At 32.3% G+C, this 20,968-nt stretch overlaps 3 protein-coding genes across 5 annotated transcripts; 1 reads left to right on the plus strand and 2 right to left on the minus strand.

Annotated features, from left to right (window-relative positions):
* Positions 1–1,211: 1,211 nt before the first annotated feature.
* LOC106768627 (diacylglycerol kinase 2) lies at positions 1,212–9,372 on the minus strand. The gene is made up of 8 exons (XM_014653870.2): positions 9,019–9,372; positions 7,211–8,326; positions 5,451–5,829; positions 5,302–5,378; positions 4,799–4,918; positions 4,527–4,691; positions 2,255–2,392; positions 1,212–1,644 (listed from the first exon to the last, which is right to left on the minus strand). The coding sequence occupies exons 2-8, from the start codon at positions 8,294–8,296 to the stop codon at positions 1,492–1,494; spliced, it is 2,118 nt and encodes a 705-aa protein (XP_014509356.1). The 5' UTR covers positions 8,297–8,326; positions 9,019–9,372; the 3' UTR covers positions 1,212–1,491.
* A 4,822-nt stretch (positions 9,373–14,194) lies between these two features.
* LOC106769045 lies at positions 14,195–18,927 on the plus strand. Its single transcript, XM_014654501.2, has 10 exons — positions 14,195–14,580; positions 14,804–14,924; positions 15,814–15,899; positions 16,038–16,458; positions 16,553–16,653; positions 16,734–16,800; positions 16,992–17,219; positions 17,471–17,926; positions 18,241–18,313; positions 18,486–18,927. The coding sequence occupies exons 1-10, from the start codon at positions 14,195–14,197 to the stop codon at positions 18,734–18,736; spliced, it is 2,190 nt and encodes a 729-aa protein (XP_014509987.1). The 3' UTR covers positions 18,737–18,927.
* Positions 14,459–20,885, minus strand: LOC106769046 (uncharacterized protein At4g08330, chloroplastic-like). Of its 3 annotated transcripts, none has more exons than XM_022784392.1 (3): positions 19,922–20,609; positions 19,392–19,792; positions 14,459–14,585 (listed from the first exon to the last, which is right to left on the minus strand). In XM_022784392.1, the coding sequence occupies exons 1-2, from the start codon at positions 20,005–20,007 to the stop codon at positions 19,396–19,398; spliced, it is 483 nt and encodes a 160-aa protein (XP_022640113.1). In that variant the 5' UTR covers positions 20,008–20,609; the 3' UTR covers positions 14,459–14,585; positions 19,392–19,395. The 3 variants fall into 3 exon arrangements, with proteins under 3 accessions (XP_022640113.1, XP_022640114.1, XP_014509988.1); XM_022784393.1 differs by lacking the exon at positions 14,459–14,585 and adding an exon at positions 16,694–16,708; XM_014654502.2 differs by lacking the exon at positions 14,459–14,585 and adding an exon at positions 20,657–20,885 and having other exon boundaries at positions 19,108–19,792; positions 19,922–20,019.
* Between the last annotated feature and the right edge of the window lie 83 nt (positions 20,886–20,968).

Raw genomic sequence — 20,968 nt, forward strand, 5'->3', positions numbered from 1 at the left:
AGAATATATATTATTAAGATTAAGGATGCAACTTTTGATTTTATCATATATATATATATATATATATATATATATATATATATATATATATATATATATATATAATATAAGTATGTGGAGAAGAATCTATTCCAATATTTTTATAACTGATTCTAACCCTATGCAAAACTACATTGGAAACCAATTCTAAAATAGCCAAAGGCAAGACACGTGAAATTAACTAGGACAAGAATGTAAAATCAACCTTTTCATCCTGAATCTCCTTTCTTAAGTGAGATGAGATATTAAACTAATCTCGTAAATTAACATCTTTGTTTCTATATAACATGTTATTAAAATTAGTTTTACATAATTTCTCTTAATAATAAAGAGTTGGAAGCGAACACAATCTTAAAATGAAATAGTTGAAATAATAAAATAGTTTTTATTGTAAAACTATCATATTTGTAAAAGTTAACAAAACTATCATACATACTTGAAATTAAATTATGATACAAATGGAGTTTACATTATCGGCATATAAATTTATTTTCAGTCATTTTGTTCAAACGTCTAATTCAGAGTAATAAAGGTTTTGAAAATAGAGAAATGTGAAGATGAATGTGATTAGTTAGATATAGATTCCAAGAATAATAAAGGTGTTGGGTGGTGTGAGAAAGATGGCACAGACATACTAATGTGTTTGCCTAAAAGATGGAGAAAATTGATGGTAGAAGAAATGAAAGATAGATATGTTGATGCTTAATTAATGGGTTATCACATGATGACAATGCTCATGGCCTACAAAAGAAGCATCCAATTCAAAAAAAAAAAAAAAAAAACCATTTGTACATGTGTCTGTCCCCTCACCAGCTTGCCAAATTAATTGTGATGGACAACTATACGTGATTCGTGCTACTTGCATAGTAGAAAAGAAAATAGGTATACTGCCACAGTGCTGACAATATATGCTATAAAAATTAATACAAGCTATCAACAATTTTTTTTTTCTCACTTTTGTTTCATAGTTTAAAGAAAAACTCAAATTCAAATTGTTATTTTCAAACAATTCAAATTAAATATTCTGTTTCATTTTTTTTTTTGACTAATATCTCCTCAAAATCAAGCAAGTCAGTCAAATTCAAACCGTCATCAATGGCCATTTATTTTAATAGCCACTAAACTTTTATAATCCTAACAAAAATGTTGAGAAAAAAAATATGACAACACAATGATAACAAGAAGGATTTCATAAAATGATATTTTGCCGGGTTACAATATACAGAGCGTGGGGTTAGACGCAAACAATAAACAGAAACCTAAATGATGCCGCCGCATATTTTTCACTCTTACTAAATTTGTCACTTGGTGGAGCTAATCTTTCTGTCTCTATTTCCGATATATTACCAAAAATGGTCCTATAAAAAGAATTAGAAGACAAAACAACCAAAAACCCACGTATACGATGTATGGGCAACTATATATAATGCATGCTGAGCCTGAGATGGATCTTTATGAAAGATTGATGGCCATATCCTGGAGAAGAACTTTCTTCTGAGATGCATTAATAATTCCCTTGCACTCGGCATCTAGTAATACCTCTGTCATAATTGCAGCTGCTCTTCCTTTAGGTTCATTTTCTGAAGTCTTCCTCATCATGAATGCCTGAGTATATAACATAAAACCCTCATGCATTCAGACTTCTAGTGAACTGAACTGTCCACATTTTCTAATGCTCAAATTTGAAGAGATCAGTAAAAATAACACATCATTTCTTTAAAATATGCTTACCCAAAAACCTGAACAAAATGTTTTATTTTGTCTATCCCTAAATGCCAATACCCAATCCAGTCTTCAACATGTTAAAGTCAGTGACAAGTATTGGAAAAATCTAGTTGGAGGGGTAAAGGTATCGGATAATAGAAATCTCTTCGGCTTTTCAGACATTAAAATCCGTCATGTGAATATAATAGAAACCATTTTTAATTATTGCAACAGGGATGGACAGTCCCTCCGCCCTTACATGTGAATATAACACAAACCATAACTTTATCGATCTATTTATTTTATGGAAGGCTGTATAAGATATCTCTGTTTTAAACCCAGAAGATGAATGTACACATCTTTTGAGAGCAATTGTAACTTAATTAGATGGAAAGGACATTTTAGACCTATATGGATAAGAAAGTATTTTCCACAAACCAAACCGCATACTACACTGTATCACTGAGTAGAAAACGAGACTTACTACAAAAATATGAAAGTATGCCATTACCTGTCCGCGATGAGTAATTTCCAAGAATCCTGGTTGTAGGATAAATGGCTCCCCGTCGATTTGAACCGGGAAAGGACTGGAACAGTGTATCTTGATGACTTTACCTTGAGCAAGCCTTCTTGCTTGTGAAAGTCCAACCTATACAGTAAACCAGATATTCTTGTTGCTAACTTACCATTGATTTAAAAGTTTAGCATAATCGCAATTCCATAAAACTTAGATACAGTATTATCTCCCTTTAATTCCCAAATCATACATTTTGGTCTTCCATAATTTTACATACGTTTCATTTCTTTTATTTTAATCTAATTGAACCCTAGATCTAATATATTTATTTAAGATACCATCATGAAATGATTTAGTTAATTAGAATGTTAAAAATAAATAATAGGTATGTATAATTAAATTTTTTTTATCCAAATTCACGATTTCCAAAAATCAGGAGACTATGATTGCAGCGAAGAAATAGAGACTAATATCGTAGATTAGTAATTAAAGGTGGACTAAAATTGCAATTTAGCTAGAATTTTTTTTTTCTTTTATCTGTTTTGTTAAGTAGATTCTAAACCTAATTCAATCCTACAAAACCAGTTTGTAAGGTGGAGTTTTCTTTTATCTGTTTTGTTAAGAAGTAGATTCTAAACCTAACTCAACCCTACAAAATCAGTTTGTAATGTGAAGTTTACACTCACTTATATATTATAAATTGATCTATTTCTAGTCAATATTAATCAATATGGGACTTCCAACATGTTTCATATGCATTTCAATAAAATATGCCAGTAAAATATACGTATAAATCCAATAGTCTGTTTTGGAATAGGTTTTCTACAATATCTAGAGTAATCATTTCAACAAACAAAGTTTTAAATATATAATAATTTTTTCTGAAAAAAATTTTTGCCATAACAGTATGAAAAGTCCTTATTATAAGATACTAACAGTAAAAACAGATTTTTTGGACTACAGGTATCTTCTATAAGGTACAATCCTGCTTCTGCCGAATAGGACTACGTAAGTGACAAAAAACTGAATTAAATATTTAACGGAAGTGTATACTTGAAGTTCAAACTCAAGATAACAGCATAAGCAAGATCAATTTCATGCAGTTGACTGGTGAGCCTTCATGATGGCATATTATCTAGGAAAAAACTTGCATACAATACCGTAGATACTACTACCGTTGCTCTCTAATTAGATTTAGAGTTTTACTTTGACAATTTGCGTCTTATTAAATCTATTGTACATCACTGAAGTGAAACTCTACATATCTTGGGAAAATAGTATCAATACAGTACCTTAGTTATTATATGTAAGTTTTGTCCTATTATTTGACATTGGATCAGACTTAAAATCTCGTAAGTATACTGTATGAAAAAGTTAGATTTTCAAATGGAGAAAGATGCTAGACACAACATGAATCCAAAACTTCTATTACTTTAATGGTTTACGGAGCCTTAGCGAGTGTTTAATCAAAAATTGAAAAAAAATGGGCCCCATAAAAGTGGGCGGTGTCTGTGTAAAGAGAGGAGGTGGGAGCAGCATAAAAAGGAAGAGGTTTTTAATAACTTAGACAGCTAGTCAAATATATAGGGGTAAGAATGCCTGGAGAAATATGAACATTACCTACCACCAGAAGGATTAAATGTGAGGGAGAGGAAAGTGAAAGGTTTAGGCACCGAATATCGTAGAGATTTTCTTGGAGGGTTGAATATTCAGTGGCTGAAGAATTTTCATAATTGCTTAAATTCTTTCTGGCATTCTCTATGATTTCAATCTTAGCCGAGGGCTACCTCTACTGTATGGGAGCTTAGGCTTATTTTGTTTCCAGGGAGTCCAACAAAGAGTAAGCATACCAAATGAAATGAAATCGTGATAGAAAGTATCCATTGTAGATATTAGACCTAACCAACAATTAAGTGATGGGAATTATCAAACCCGAGTATACCTTTCACTTTTTAGAATGTTAAAATCTAGAACAGTTTGGCCTTTTCAGTAATTACTTTTTATTGGGTATAGTAAAATTTAAGACACCTTACCCAAACTGATAATTTGATATTTAAAATTGAGTTAATTTATCCGAATAAAACATTTTGAAAATGTAGAGAATTTAAATCAAAGTAATTCATATCTGAAGCATATCAAATTTCCACAAATTTTAAAGTTCTTCGTTCAAACCCAAGGTAAATATCTTCTTGATTTTGTTTTTAACCAGTAGTTTAGTTAAAAAAATTTAAAGCATAAAAATCAATATCATTATAAATTCACGTACCTGAAGTTTTCCCAGGTGCCATGCTCCACAAACACATACCACCTCCAGCATTTTATCATGCATGGATTGCAGACTAAAATCATCATCATGCTCGTAACCATTTTGCCAAAGATCTACTCCACCCATATAGCTCCCGATATTGAGCACAATTAAGCCCTCAGAATCCTGTTGTACGAAGAAATAAATAATTGTTTTACACGTAAATTTAGAGGACAGGATATTCATAAAATAAATTTCTTATGTGAAAATAATAATCAGAATCAGTATTTAACCTTGGGAATCTCAATGTCTCTTCCGTCAACTTCAAGCCATACTTGCCATGGCAAGTCAGCACAAGTTCTGTCCATAATATCTCTTGCTCCCTCTTTTGCATATCGCAATTTATTCAAGAACTGGTAATAGAATAATGGTTGAAGATTAAAAAACGCAAAAGCATTAGGTAAGGAAGCATTGTATGAATTGTAAACAAGTTAAATACCATAGATAAGAGCCAAGATTAGCAAGTAAACATACAGTAGATAAACATTAAAATAATCAATAATGGGTTCCTGTTCGTTCAACTAGATTTATAGTCCGAATACTAACAAGGGCGATTTAGAATAAGGCCTATAAGCACGTACCAGCGGTATAGATTTTAATTGATATCGCTCAGTCTTACAAAAGTAGTTCAAAGAATGTACATACGTTGAAAGAAGTTTAAGAAAACTAGACAATTGACATGGACTAACATAAATTAATACTTTACAATGATATACAGAGGAAGAGAGAATTCCACCTGACTACAAAACTTTTCAGGACTTATTTGTCGAGTAACATGAAATTTATATGCAACCTTTGCGTCACATCCAATGCCTACAAACGCAGTTTGTAGATGTCAGCAACTCTTAAGACACAATCTTAGGTGGTGGTTGTTCAGTGAATTACCTAGATAGTTCATCATGGATTTAGTTTTCACTTTATTTGATTTTCCTTCCGAGCTTTCTTCTGAGATTTTAACTTTCCATCGATCTAGCATAGTGACTGCTGCATTGCTAATGTCATCATGCAAAAGCATGGTCAATCCGCCTTCTCCATCAAGGGTAGAGAAGCCTTTTCCCCAATTCAGTACCCTGGACAAATCATTTCCAGTGCCAAGGGGAAGAATTGCCACTGGTGGAGGTGACTCATAACTGCGTCTTTCTATAGCATCAAGGACCCATGCAACTGTGCCATCCCCACCACATACGAGTACTCTAAAATATCGTACACTTTTGAAGAATTCCAAGCCCACTTCAGGGCCCTGAGAAGCACTCAATTCAAATATCTACAGTAAAATCCCCAAACCACATGTCCAGTGAGACTGATATCAATTTAAAAACACTAACCATATCTAGACAAGTAATGCTAGATTATCTAAGGAAAAAATAATTTTTCATAGATAACTTGCCTTAAAAAGTTTTTAGGAGGATTCAATTAAATATAAATCTGTATTTGCATACAAAATTCCACGATAAAATCATAAGAATTTCTGAGACAGAAATCAACAAAAAGTTCTTTTTGGTGCAAAAATTGAAAGATAACAACAAAATAAACTTAATATGTTGACTTTTTCTTTTAACTACATAAGAACCTAGTTTCACTATGTTTTATTAATTTGTCATCAGTTTTAAGATTAAATAACTGCCAGCTAATCTTCATAATTAGTAATTATATGGATTCAACAAGGCACAAGGTAAATAGTCAGGAGAAATATTCAAGATTAGGCAATTTGCAATTGGTATCCCTGGTTAATAATGAACCTATAAAACCTATTTTTAAGGTGAGGGTTGCCCTAGCTATATAAGTTCTACTAAGTCATACCTCCAGTGGGTATAGGAGTGATCCACTACCCTTAAGGCCACAATTAAGACAGCCAAAGAGACCACAACTAGGGGTGTCTGCAATTAAAAGGTTGTCTGACACTCCCCCTCAGACCCAGGGTAACTGACCTTGAGTTTAGCAAATGCAGGTAGCCTAACAATGGATTTAAATTATACTCTGATATAATTTTAGAATTTGGACTAAAGGCGTAACCAAACTCACAAACCAGCGTAAGATGAGGATTTGTAATTTTTATTTCAGCAATATTGCTAGTCAATGTAGGATTAAACCACCAATCTTAGGGCTACAATTAAAGCAACCTCCACAACGGTCATAATTAAGGTGCTCTAGGAGTGACCATAATTAAGGTGGCTTTCCAACACTTCCAAAAAAGTGTTCCCCTTTCTTCAAGAAAAGAAAATGAATTTTTCACAGTATTGAGTTAAATTTCCAGGAGCATTTTATATTTTCACGAACCAGGATTGCTGAAACCAAATCATACAAGGTTAAACAAGCAGGTCCTAGATTTCACACATTATGTTAGAGTTATAATCTTCTATTTTAAGAAAGTAAATGAAAGAATATTCCTTTTTCCAAATTTGAATCAGGTTAACATAACACTGTTCATCAGCAACATGAAGGATAGAGCAAAGTAGAATTAAAGGAATCTTGAGATAGAATCATCACTAAATATAACTACTAATCAAACAAACTCATAAGTTATACGATCCAACTTGACTCTGAAAAATATCTAAAAGATATATCTGCAATATGCTTAACAACAGATGTCATTACTTAAATAAGAAGCACGAAAATAAATTGTTTATCATAGACAAAGTAATCACCTGAACAGGATTTAATAGCATATTCAATCTCCTATGAAGAGAATGCCCAAGCTGACCACCACTCCTGGAATTTATGAAGATCAAAAGTGGGCTTGCATCTTGAGACAAATCAACCAGTGTGTATTTCTTCATGTGGCTATGGATAGAAGTTAAACCGTTTCCTAGTACTCTACTATTACCCAATTGATCAGAAAACTTTTCATTACTGGAATTATTCCAGCCAAAACCATTCAACACATAGTCAAAAAGCGTTGCATCAGTACCTGAGGAACCACGTGATTTACCATTAGCATTGTAACCACCTCCATTTTTACTGCGGTTACGCCGCTTTCTAATCTGGCCATTAACAGAAGAGCTTATAATAGAACTTAGCCGTCCACCTTTTAGATCCTCATCAACTTCTTTGACACAAAGAGGAGAAAGGATAATTCGCCTCAAGGGACCCAAATCACAAAAGTCACCAGAATCTTTAGTCAATTTGTTATGACATTTAACATGAATGAGGCGCTGACACCACTGGCAATGCCATGTTGGAGAAGCTTTAACAAAGGGAACACCGCATGGCTCATCACAGTAAAAACAGAAGGCAGACATCTCGTGATTTTCATACACGTTAACCCATCTTTCTGACCAGTGGTGTCGAATATGGCCAAAACCAGCCTGAGCAACACATTTGCAATCCTTTGCTGCAAACTGTGAACAAAGGAAATGAGCAGCGACACCACAAACAGAGCAACGATGGAGAGGGGTATGTGGTGAGGCTGTTGTACCTAGATTTTGGGAAGGCCAAAGGGAAGTCAAGCAGAAACAACAAGTGGATGGTTGTTCCCTGTAAGTGAAATCTTCAACCCAAGAATGACCAGACAGTGGTACTTTAAACTTTTTCCAAACTTTCTTCTTCTCTCTTGCTGCAGCTTTAATCCAATTTAACGAGGACCTACGCTGCCACTTGAGAACAGCATATATGACTGCCATCAGTCCAAATGATCCAGTGATGAGCCATCCAATAATAGATGCACCGGAAGCATCAGGGCTCGTGATCAACCTCAGAAATGAAATTCCTAAATCTATCATGGTTAAACTCATTTGATTGAACTCTTCCGTCAAACATAAAACCTGATCATTGAAGACACACTGTCACACATTGTCATAAATACATTTAAAAAAAAGTCATATGACTGACAACAATAATTATAGACAGAACATAAAAAAATATAGTAAATATGGGCAGCAAAGCGTGATTGACCAGTGGCAATGAAGAAAAATACAAAATATATAATCCAGAGTGGGGATCACTAGCTTGATGCAGTTTCCAGAAACACGGAATTGAGCGCTAATAAAATTTCAACAGATAATATACGAATTAAGATTGAGTAACTTGAGTAAAATAGCACCCTTCAACTTGCCAACTAAATGAAAATCACGTCACATTTACTTACACCATTTCCAATTATTCCTAAATCATATCACATACACAAAAAGCAAAAAAGTGGAAGCGATATTAAATTTTGAAATAACTCACAACCTAATTGTGCAATCAAGAACGAAATTAAAACGAAATTCTAGGGCACACACGTACGCACGGTGCTGCTTTAATACTCTAAACCGAATTGCGTATTGCGGCAACCTTACAATGAAAATTGAGACAAATAAAAAAAAAAACGTTTATCTCGGTGATTGAAAATGCAGTTTAGGATGGAGGATACGATGAACGAAGAAATAATTGATTACAGAAATAATAGACAATAGATCTATGCAAGACGATGCATGGGATGAAAACGGAAGAGGGAGAGGAATTGGCGTGAAACCTGAGCGGAGGTTAGGTTAATGACGAAATTGGATTTTGGAGCGTAACAGAATGCAGTTGCAATCGCAACCCTTCTCTTCTTCGTCTTCTTCTTCCCCTTCGAAGAAGAACACGTTAATGCAAATCCTATACAGTATCGTTACCATTATCAGATTTTGAAATTCAATGTTTCATTTTGATATTGTGCCCCTTCCTTCCTTTACACCTTACTGAATGCAAAAGTAATAGAATATATTACTTAATATTTAAATGAACAAAGAAAAGGGAAAAGAACAGTTTTTGAGAGAGAAACGGAAAAGGGGGCGGGATTTCCATCGCACAAGCAACACGCTTCCCCTGTTCTATTCACCGGAACACACGAGTGCAAGACGCGTTTCTTGTTTATTTACCATTATATCCTTCCTTCCATGCACCTTTTATTATTCATACTCAAAAACCAATTTCTCATCTTTTCTTTTACAAATCATGATTGATTTATTTCGGACTAGTTGCATTATAAAATTAAAAGTTATTATTATTTAAATTAGTATTATCCGTTATTTACATAGAATTTTTATTAATTACAAAAACTCAATAAGACTTTTTTTATTACTCTAAACATTATTAAAAACACGTTTTTTCCGTTCTATTTTTTAATTATAAAAATCAAATATTAAATTCACTATACTGGTTATCAGAAATAGAATAAATTTAAAAACAAAATATTTGAAGAACTTGAATTAAGTAAACCAGTGTATTTTGACCTTACAGTGTTATAATTTACTAGTATAAATGGATATCACGGATAATTAAATAATTAAATAAGTTAAGAAAAATCAACTTCTCATATCATCACGAAACGATGTAATAAAAAATTATAAATTTTATTCATTATCATAAACTCTTTTATTTTCTTAAATACATTCGAAAATCTTCATATTATTTTCCTATCTTCACTCTACACAGCATGTATTATATATAACATTATTTGCTCCAGTATAAAAATAAGCATGTGAAAGTTATATTATACAAGAGTAAGCTAACATAGAACAATATAAAATAATATCATCCACACTATTCAAATGTTCATCTTTAATTTATTCATATCATACAAAATATGTTACCACAAATACAAGTGATTTATTCCGGTATCCTACCACATGTTCATCAAAAAAAGTCCATTTGAGACATCATCTTCTCACATCGCATGATTGAAAAAGTCAGGATTTACTAGATACGACAAGACAATCTCATAACAATCTGTCTTATCCTCACATGCATAAAACCAACAATAAGCAGTACATTCGTGTTCAAACATCACAATAACCAACCACACAATTCGACAACAAAGTCGACAACACCTACAACTCAACTATCATCGCAAACCGTCCAATCAAACACACACATTAAAACGAAAATACGAAAACAAAATCAAGAATGTAAATTCTCCTTACCTAGGTTTTCCGTTAAGATTTTTTTCCAGAATAAACAATAACCTTCAACAATACCCCTGAGCTTTTCTAATTAAGAGATTTTCTATATCAATAAGAAGTGTCTAATACTCTAACAATTATTTATAAGATTAATTTTTCTTGAATATACACATAGGTGTTCTATTTATAATAAAAAAATACGTGCTAAGCCCAAAATACTCCTAAAGAATAATAACAAATTAACTAAAGATAAAAACTAAAGATAAAATAAAAATAAAACATTTATTTAAGATACCTAGTAATAATTTATCTAACCGAAAGCATACCTAACCCGATTGGGTTTATTTTCCAAATACTTTATAAAAGCTCGTTATTTTCATAATATAATAAAATTATCTTTAATTTAATTAATTCTGATAAATCCCTACATAATAAATTATATTTTATTATTATTATCTAACAATAATATCTAATTATGTCTAATAATATCTAAAGATATCTTTTAATTTAAAATAATATCTCAATATATCTTTTAATTTGAAATAATATCTCAATATATCTTTTAATTTATAAATATATCTAGTGTATATCAATATCCAAGAATATTTTTTAAAATATTTAACCATATCTAATAATGATTTTTACAAAATCTTTTCAAGAAAATAAACCCCTTTAAATAAAAATAACACACTATTTTATTTTTTATAATAATTATATTTTCTTATTTTAAATAACCACTTCATGACTACCACATTTTGTAAATATTTAATTTTTCTGGATCTTACAACGAAAGGTCAAAACACTTTTTAAAATTCTAACTTAACACTTGGGTTCACTTAAATAAACAATGATAATTAAGAATATATTACATTTCAATTAGAGCTGGTAAAATTAGTAATAAGATCCTTAATCATTTTTCTAACAAAATAACAATCAATTTTTATATTTTATTTTCTCATGAAGACCGAATTGGAGATAATGAAGGATTGTTTGGTTGTCATGCTACAATTTTATTTACTCATTTTCACAAAGTTTCAACTCTTGAAGGAGTTGTTTAATCCACTCAAATTCACATTTTTCACAAGTTCAACTATATTAAATTGTAGTAAAATATGATATATTTTGTGATAATTTTTAATCATGAAAAAGTATACAAAATAAGAATAAATTTTGTAGTAATTATAATGTTTTGTTTTTCTAGTAACAATTCTATGGTAACAAATTTTTTCATAATTTATTTTTGACATGCATAATTCAGATGTTTTTTTAACTATAAAAAAAAGTCATGACCGTTTTTAACACATGTCAATATGTCAATTTTTTTATAGTAAAATAAATAAATAAATAAGAAAAATTATACATTTGGGTTAAATTTAAAAAAAAAATTACTAGAAGGATCAAGTTGTGTTCATGAAACATAACTTAAAGAAGTCATCATATCCAGGGATGACTATGATGACTTTGACCTTTACGACTAAAGTCGTATAAGTAAATGATGATTTCTTTGTAAGGTGCATGATTAACATAATCATATTTAATAAAATTAACCATAATCAATTAATCAAAGTCATAAGTAGGATACGATTTCTGCAACGCTAAAATTATGTTTATGTGTGATGACTTCAGCTCAATTTACACTGAAAATAAATTGTCATCACTTATGATGATATCGCATTAACTGAAATTGTCTAGTTAAATTGAAGTTGTTATATATAGGCAATGACAACATTGGTTTAAATTTATTTATTATGAATTGAAGTTGAATGAGAACTTTAACTTATTTATATTTATTATGAATAAGTGGTAATTACACATTGAGTGTGAGAGTTGTTTTTTTCGAAAATCTTGATAAATTTAATTGTTGGAAGACAACAGATATAAAGTTAATTAGAGAAATTATAATAAGTGAAAAGTTAAACATTGATACAAATATTTTTAAATATGTTGTCAAGCTCAATGACAACTATAATTGAAATTATTTTGAAAGAAGTTACACATCAAATGACTTTAGTTGAAATTATTTTAAAAGAAATTATCACATTCAGTGACGACTTTAGTTGAATTAGTTTCTAACATAAGTCATCACATCCAATGATGACTTTAGTTGAAATTATTTTCAAAGAAATTCTCATACTCAATGATAACTTCAGTGTAACTTATCACTGAAGAAATCACCAATGTTTAACACAACTTGGCTTTGGAAGAAGTTGCTTAATATGGTGACGAATTCACCTTAATTATTAATTAAACATGATATAATGAAATTCGCTTTGACCCCAACGACTTCACATCAATGAAGAAGTCATCTATTGTTTTCACAACTTCATTTTCAAAGGTCACAACTCGTTCCTGATTTTAATGACTTCCTTAAAATAAAATCATACATACGAAACACACAACTTAACTTTTTAGTAATTTTTTAAAATGAAACACGACTTAACCTTTTAGTATTTTTTTAAAATAAAACTCATAAGTGAAATATCAAAATAAAATTAACTCAGTTTTATAAAAAAACAATTATTTTAATAAAGATTTACATAATATTTAAATGAAATTAGACTAAAATTGAAAATTCAAGTGAATAAATTTTTTTAAAACAAGTGAATATAATCAATTAGCTATTATTTAATCAGTTTAATAGCTTCATGTATCTTTATTTTTAAGTGAAAGTTTTATATCAATTATAAAAAAAATATCTCAATTAGATTTCTATTTTTAAAAAATTGAAATAGTTTGTTTGTCACTAAATTGACTTAACCCACCTTGAAAATATAAGGAATAGAAATATTGACATAGATTTTTTAAATGATGTGACTACGTAAAGACATTAATAATATGGAATTTTGTTATTTTAAATAGAAAATTGAGGAAAAGTAAACAGAATTTAGAATTTATTTGAATTGGAAAAAATTTAATAAAACAAATTTATTCTAAAAATTAGAAATTGATTTCGTAGTTTCATTGAGGAGATTTACGAAATTTAGGAATTAAAAAACAATTGGATTCTTTTTGAATTTGAAATTGAGAGAGTTTAGGAAAAAAACTATTCATTTCACATTTTTTATAATGTCGTTAAACCAATTTAATACCAAAGGTCGTATTATTTCAATTTTTTTAAAATTAAGGAAAAAAAAAGTTGAAAAACCTATCTAGTACTTAAAAAAAATATAGAGATTTCTGAAATAATTAAACCTATTTAATGTATCTAAGAATATAAAAGTTAGCTATCTTGTATTGTAATCAAACCATAATAACTTGATCAATTTTCAACATTAACAATTTTTCATGTCAATTAAAATGGTTAATTTCATTTAATACTAATGTATTATATTAATTGATGTAGAAAAAATATAATGAAAAAGGAAAATGTCTCTTTAACAAATTTTTTTGATAATTTTTTGACAACGCATGTGACAGTTTGTGATTGGTCCGTCTCAAATATTTTTTTAGAATAAATTCAAACAGACCAATAGAATTGTAACAAATGTCATGTTATAAAAAAAGTTGTTAAAAAATACGTATGAAAAAAATAGGAAAAGGCATTGAGAGTGTGGATACAAAGAAAAGGCATCAACGTGTGTGCATGAGAACCACCAATTGATACGAAAAGTGCGAACTGTAGCAGAAAACGACAAAAGCAATGACTAGTGGCTCTTATCCATGCATGAACTCCACTCAGCAATGGCCTGACATGAACGACAACATCAACAACCACACCACATCAGCTTCTCCACCACTCACTGTGTCCTCTCTGTCTCTCATGACATGATCACCACTTCCCCAACTTCTTCTTCAACCACCAACCTTGGAGGAGCACAACCTCTTTCGCTGCGTTTCCTATGCAAACCACCGCTTCTATCTCTCACCCTCTTCTTCCCCTCTCACTCTGCTTACAAGGGCATTGCGGTTTCCTCAACTCCCTGCAAACCCAGAGTGCGGTGCGAGAAAGAAGTACGGAATGGTAATCAGAATGGGGTAGAGGAAGAAAATGAAGAGGTCGAACGTGAAGTGCAGTGTGAAGTTCATGTGGTTTCTTGGAGGGAAAGGAGAGTTAAGGCTGAAATTTCTGTCAATGCTGACATTGAATCCATTTGGAACGCTCTCACCGATTATGAGCATCTTGCTGATTTCATTCCAAACCTTGTGTGGAGGTAATCTATAAAACATGATAAATATTATAAGAGAAAAATGACAATGAAAAACTTAACGAACCAAAGTAATGTGAGTAGTTAGATGTTTTTCCTCTAATCAATGTTGCCATTTCATCACAATATATACTTTGGTTGGATAACTTCTAATATTGGTAGTGCTTTTTTCATGTAAGTTTCGTATAAGATTATGACGGATTGCATTGTTTATTTGCTTGTTTGACAGTGGAAAAATACCTTGCCCATATCCTGGACGGATATGGTTAGAGCAAAGAGGATTTCAAAGGTCAATGTATTGGCACATAGAAGCTCGAGTTGTGTTGGATCTTCAAGAATTCATCAATTCTGTGAGCATCTCATCCGTAAACACTTGGAAATAACTTCTTATTCTTCTGTGATTCAGTTACTGCATTCACTATTGAAGTGGATACAAACCCACTAAATTCTTAACGTGAGAAAAAGTTAAGAGTTTGATAGTTAGGATTCAAAATGTTGAACAATACTATACTCTGATACCAATTATCAGAATAAAAGTTATAACTAATACTCACCACGCAATTGATGTCATTTGCATCAACATCTACATTAGATTTCATCTCAAGACCAATTATCCTAAATTCAAGTTTTCCAACAAATAGCTAAACTTACACGCAACAAATTGAGACAAAGAATAAGCAATTCCACAAAGGAGCAGTAATATGATAGAGACTTGGGTATTATGGGGTGTCAAAATCTCACATCAAAGTAGTACGCTGGAACAATGCATTATGTACACCCACGGTTCAGGGTCATCAAATAAAAGGGAACAATAAGAATAACGGATCTCTCACTGATAATCTCCACAACATGTGTTAGTGTGTCAGATTTTATATATTATACTTATTTGTATTGTACCGGAGTAATGAGTACCTAGAACTGGACACTGTTAAAGATATGCAAGGATACATGAAGTTTTAAAGTTTATAAGACTCAATACAGCCATGGTTTATTTAAACCTGAATAAGAATAGACAAAAGACTAATTTTATTTAGTGTTTATTCTCTTGTATAAGACAGCTACAAGTATTTGAAGTGTTCATTTTATAGTCTAAGTAACCTTGCATCCTTGCCAGGCACCCAAAGCCAAATTGCCATACAGCCATTACTTGATTGATGGAAAACTTTCTCAAGAATTGTTCTCATACAAAGAAGGCACTCACTGCATATTTGATACATATTTTTTTTAATGCTCCTCCAGGCATGGGACCGAGAACTTCACTTTTCCATGGTTGATGGAGACTTTAAGAAGTTTGAGGGCAAATGGTCTGTAAAATCTGGAACAAGGTAGAACCTGTACCCTTGATATCCATTGATTGCTGAGCAGCCTTGTATGTGTAGAGACTATATTTTTGTTTTGCTGCTGAACTCATTGGACACCTTAAGGCTGTTTAAGAAGTTATATTCAATTGTGTTTTCTTGCAGATCTTCATCAACTAATGTATCTTATGAAGTTAATGTTATACCAAGATTCAATTTCCCAGCCATATTCTTGGAAAGGATTATCAGATCTGATCTTCCCGTGAACCTCCGAGCCTTGGCATATAGAGTAGAAAGGAATATTTCAGGAAATCAGAAACTTTCCCTGCCAGAAAATGACTTGGATAAAACTTCTACTGATATTTATGGGTCATCTACCCAAAAGACAAATAGTTCTTCGCGTGAAAAGAATAAGTTGTCTCCTGGAGAAAGCAAAGAAGATTTAGTTCCCTCAATTTCTGGTTCCTTGCCCTTGTCTTCCAGTGAGGTGAATATCAATAATTGGGGTGCATTTGGAAAAACTTGCAGTCTTGACAGGCCTTGTGTGGTGGATGAAATTCATCTCCGTAGATTTGATGGACTTTTGGTAACTCACGTGAACTAAAATTTCTGTATGTTGGCCTTAGTTCTGAGAACGAGCTAAATTTGTGATCGAAGTTTTTCCATGTGTTCATGTTAAGGAAAATGGAGGTGTTCATCGCTGTGTTTTTGCAAGCATAACAGTTAAAGCTCCTGTTAGTGAAGTATGGAATGCCATGTCTTCCTATGAGACTCTTCCTGAGTAAGTAGTGTGTACTGCAGAAGATTCTGCCAGATCCCATGTCTAATTTTCCTGACTTGAAATAAAATCATTCATTGCAGAATAGTTCCAAATTTAGCTATCAGTAAGATTTTATCACGAGATAACAATAAAGTCCGCATTCTCCAGGTATGTGCAATTTGAATAACAGTTTGTTTGCTTGACACTGTATTAGTACCAACTATTTTTCTACCTTCACCTTCCACCTTCAATAAAATGCACAAGTATCTCCTTATCAGCGACTATTACAATTATGAACTTGTGACACAAGTTATCCATAGATTGTGAGTTTGTGATTCCCTAATTTAATCAATATTCAGGAAGGGTGTAAGGGCCTGCTTTATATGGTGCTTCATGCTCGTGTTGTGCTGGACTTGTGTGAATATTTAGAACAAGAGATCAGTTTTGAACAGGTTGAAGGGGACTTTGACTCATTCCAGGGAAAGTGGACTTTTGAACAACTAGGAAATCATCATACACTGCTGAAGTACTCTGTGGAGTCAAAAATGCGCAAGGACACTTTCCTTTCTGAAGCTATCATGGAAGAGGTGTTTGTGAATTATTTGATTCGATTTGGTTGATCTGTATCAATGTGCTAAAGTTTACAGTTCATTGTGTTTCACCTAAGATAACCTTTTTATAGAAAATGAAAGCTCTGTCATCTAAAATAGACTGTTTAAGCAATATAAGGGGAAGCAAGATACTTCATTTATCCATGTCTGTTTTCCTTAGAGAGAGAAGTGTTACACATTTGTATTAGATACAATCTTTTGTATTCAAATACAATGTATTATTTCAGGTCATTTATGAAGATCTCCCATCAAACTTGTGTGCAATAAGAGACTATATTGAGAACAAGACAGCATCAAATATTTTGGAAAGTAAGCAAAATACAAATTCAAGGCAGCAAACTGCTCCATCTGGCTTTGCAGATGACGACAGCTATTGTTCAGCTGAAGAGTTGTCTGATTGCAATGCTCAAAGCTTATCACAACAAAGACGAAGAGTTCCAGGATTACAAAGGGACATTGAAGTCCTTAAATCTGAAATCCTGAAATTCATTGCAGAACATGGACAAGAAGGATTCATGCCAATGAGGAAGCAGCTTCGTTTGCATGGAAGAGTTGACATTGAGAAGGCTATAAATCGCATGGGGGGATTCAGAAAGATTGCAATTATGATGAACCTTTCTCTGGCTTACAAACACCGCAAACCAAAGGGTTACTGGGACAATCTTGAAAATTTGCATGATGAGGTGAGCTACAAAAGTTCCTTTCTAGTTAACACTTAGGACCTTATTTCATAAATTTCTTTACAAACACTTTTAAGAAAAGAAAATGATAAGGCAAAATGAAATGAGTTTCATCTATTTAACATTAATACATGCACTTAGCTTTTATAGAAGCTCTCTTTATTTAATTTATTCATAAGTTGCCGTTCATAATATCAAGGACATTAAGAAGGATAAAGGTTATGTACCTATATTAAAGATTATTTCATGTAAAGAGCATGCATAAGTTTAACATTGTTTACTTATTCAATCAGAATGTAAATCATTTATTAATGCAGATAAGTAAATTTCAAAGGAGCTGGGGAATGGACCCTTCATTTATGCCCAGCAGAAAGTCATTTGAACGTGCAGGTAAGTCGAGATACTCTCCAAACCTTTGATTTTATTGCTTCCAACAACAAACCATAGTTTCACTCACTTTCAAGTCTAAGAAAGAAAGATGGATGTAATTTGTTACATGACATGGCTGTAACTTCATCTCACTTTCATTTTGAAATTAGTATATAATGGAATTTTCCCACAGGACGCTTTGATATTGCACGTGCATTGGAAAAGTGGGGTGGACTTAATCAGGTTTCTCGCCTTCTATCCCTCAAGGTGAGGAGACAGAGAAGCAAACAGGGCAACCTTGACAAGGACAAGAAAGTTGAGGATGATGCAGCATCACCTGATGTAGATATTGAGATCAAGACACCATCTAGACCCACTGTTTCTCAAGATCCACAAAAATGGCTTACAGAATTAACACAGCTGGACATAAATTGGGTTGACTAAAAGCTGTATATGCATATATATTGGTTCAAATAGAATTTTGTGCTTACATTAACACAAGATTCTTGGTTTCGTTTTTCTTGTCCTTCTGTCCAAATTGGCTTGAGGGAAGGTACTTATCAAAGGAAAAATTCCACACTGAGTCTACGGTTTTTATTGGCATAGAATGAAATCTTTCTTATTCTGTTCCTTCATTGAAGTTTTTACAGACAAAGTCATATCGCAAGGGAAAGTTTGGAAGTGTATGTTTCCTGCAGTTCTTTATATCTTACCATGTTCTTCAATTAAAAGTGATTATAGGGCAGACTGATCACTTCAAGGACATGAGAGAAAATAACGGGAAATGAAGATTACTGCATGAATTAACAAAAAGGTGAAGGTAAAGACTCATTGCTGTTGCATTTGGAGGTGTCTATCCCTTTAGATTGTTCCAAATTCAAAAAGGAGATTATACAATATACAAAAAGCTAGGCAGAGTCCACAAGATTTATATGATCAACCAAGCACATTCAAGAAAATAAAGAATATTGACAAAATATCATCACACTAACGTTAATAAAAAAAGTAGAATACATTGATTCACATCACTACAAAACAACCCCGACCAACCCTAGACTTTAAAAGTAAACAAGAAACTGTATATGTCCCTGTTCCTTACAGAATTAGAACACCACAGTGGAAGATGCACTCTCGTACTTGGCCATATCCTCTAACCTTTGAGATGATTCCTCGCAGAAGGAAGGTAACAAAGCGGTGAGTTTTATATCATAAATTCTGGAATCATCAGAGATGCCATCCCAGGATTGGGATTGGGAGGGCAAAGTGTAGGCATAGCCCAAGTGGCTGGCACAGTTGCGGCAAAGGAGCTTGGTTCTTTGTTGGCGCTTGGAGTTGAAAAAGGGTATCCAAAATGACCAGGGAAGTTGCTGGATCTGAGTGAACCTGCTCTCATCCACAGAGAAGAAGGAAATTATGCCTCTCTTTATGGACTTTGAGTCTATGAGACCAGTGTTGCGGTTGCTGGAGTTCAAGTTCAGCTCATAACCACACGAACCACAGCTACATACAAGACATGCAAAGGAAACACATCACACATGGTTGCATTTGAAAGCTCAAAATTTACACTGAGCAACATTAACAACTAGGAATGATATACAGAGTGTTGGATTAGAGGACACACTGAATCACCTGTAGTTCACATCTCTGATAATGGAGGATACTTGAAGTTGTTGACATTCGAATGATCCCTTGAGCATGCCGCCGTAAGGAATCATTGTTTGTGTGATCTAGTTGTGTGTGTGCGAGAGAGAGAGAGACATATATAGAGAGAGAGAATGAGTGAGTTTATAGCAATGGACAAGGAAAAGTTTCAGATACAGATGGCACGACATGGCCCCTTTACATTGTAACGGTCACAAACAAGAGATGGCAACAAATTATAATCATTTCATTATATAGCTCTGTATCTTGTGACATTCTCATCTGTATTGACAAGATTACACGTTATTAATATTATTATTTAGGAAGGATAACAGTAAATCCTATTTACTTTCAAAGTAATACATTTTGAGCTGGTGGTATAAATAACTCATGAAGTCTGCAATTATCGTCTGGCAGAAAGGTTTGAATCACAAAATGGTTAAATCTGCTCTTAATATATTTACTGTACTATCTAACACGTTTATATGAAATAATTGTAAAAGCTATGACAAACGCTGGCTTTGCCTTCCCTAAGAACGTACACAATTATACTAATTAAATTTGAAAAAGTATGATGTGATACATATATTTGAGAAACAATACGTGAACTAACTAAAAAATCTTTAAATTAATTAGAGCAATAAAGAAATTCCCCGTTGAGCACAACAAGCAGTAACAAGAATTTAGGAACAAAATATCAGAAACTTGGAGTAGTCCACAAACCAGACCGAGCAAACGTCATGGTAGAACCAGGAAGGTGTTAGCAGAGATTTCATGATGATGAAACGGGAAGTTCGTTGCAAGTATTATCTGAATTCGCAGGAAATCATTGCATAGTCTCTGATGTTGTTCATATAGGTTGCATAGTATTAAAAACATCGATATTACACAAGTATTATACTTTGAATGAGAAACATTAATTAAAAATGTTTTAAATATTAATATGGGGTCAATTATTAAGGTGGTAAAATTAAATTAAACACTCACTTTATCAACTTTAGCATTGAAATAAATTTATGTAAAATATTTAAATAT

The sequence above is a fragment of the Vigna radiata genome, chromosome 7, assembly GCF_000741045.1.
Source record: "Vigna radiata var. radiata cultivar VC1973A chromosome 7, Vradiata_ver6, whole genome shotgun sequence".
NCBI classification, from domain to species: domain Eukaryota; kingdom Viridiplantae; phylum Streptophyta; class Magnoliopsida; order Fabales; family Fabaceae; genus Vigna; species Vigna radiata.

Bases quoted from the DNA above. Each gene is read 5' to 3' on its own strand.
- LOC106768627 (XM_014653870.2), bottom strand. From the start codon at position 8,296: ATGAGTTTAACCATGATAGATTTAGGAATTTCATTTCTGAGGTTGATC. The intron at 2,393-4,526 runs GTACGTGAATTT...TTTACTGTATAG, and splicing joins GGCACCTGGGAAAACTTCAG to GTTGGACTTTCACAAGCAAG. The intron at 1,645-2,254 runs GTAATGGCATAC...TTATATACTCAG, and splicing joins AAATTACTCATCGCGGACAG to GCATTCATGATGAGGAAGAC.
- LOC106769045 (XM_014654501.2), top strand. From the start codon at position 14,195: ATGATCACCACTTCCCCAACTTCTTCTTCAACCACCAACCTTGGAGGA. The intron at 15,900-16,037 runs GTAGAACCTGTA...GTTTTCTTGCAG, and splicing joins TCTGTAAAATCTGGAACAAG to ATCTTCATCAACTAATGTAT. The intron at 17,927-18,240 runs GTGAGCTACAAA...TTATTAATGCAG, and splicing joins TTGAAAATTTGCATGATGAG to ATAAGTAAATTTCAAAGGAG.
- LOC106769046 (XM_022784392.1), bottom strand. From the start codon at position 20,007: ATGATTCCTTACGGCGGCATGCTCAAGGGATCATTCGAATGTCAACAA. The intron at 19,793-19,921 runs GTGATTCAGTGT...TCTTGTATGTAG, and splicing joins ATCAGAGATGTGAACTACAG to CTGTGGTTCGTGTGGTTATG.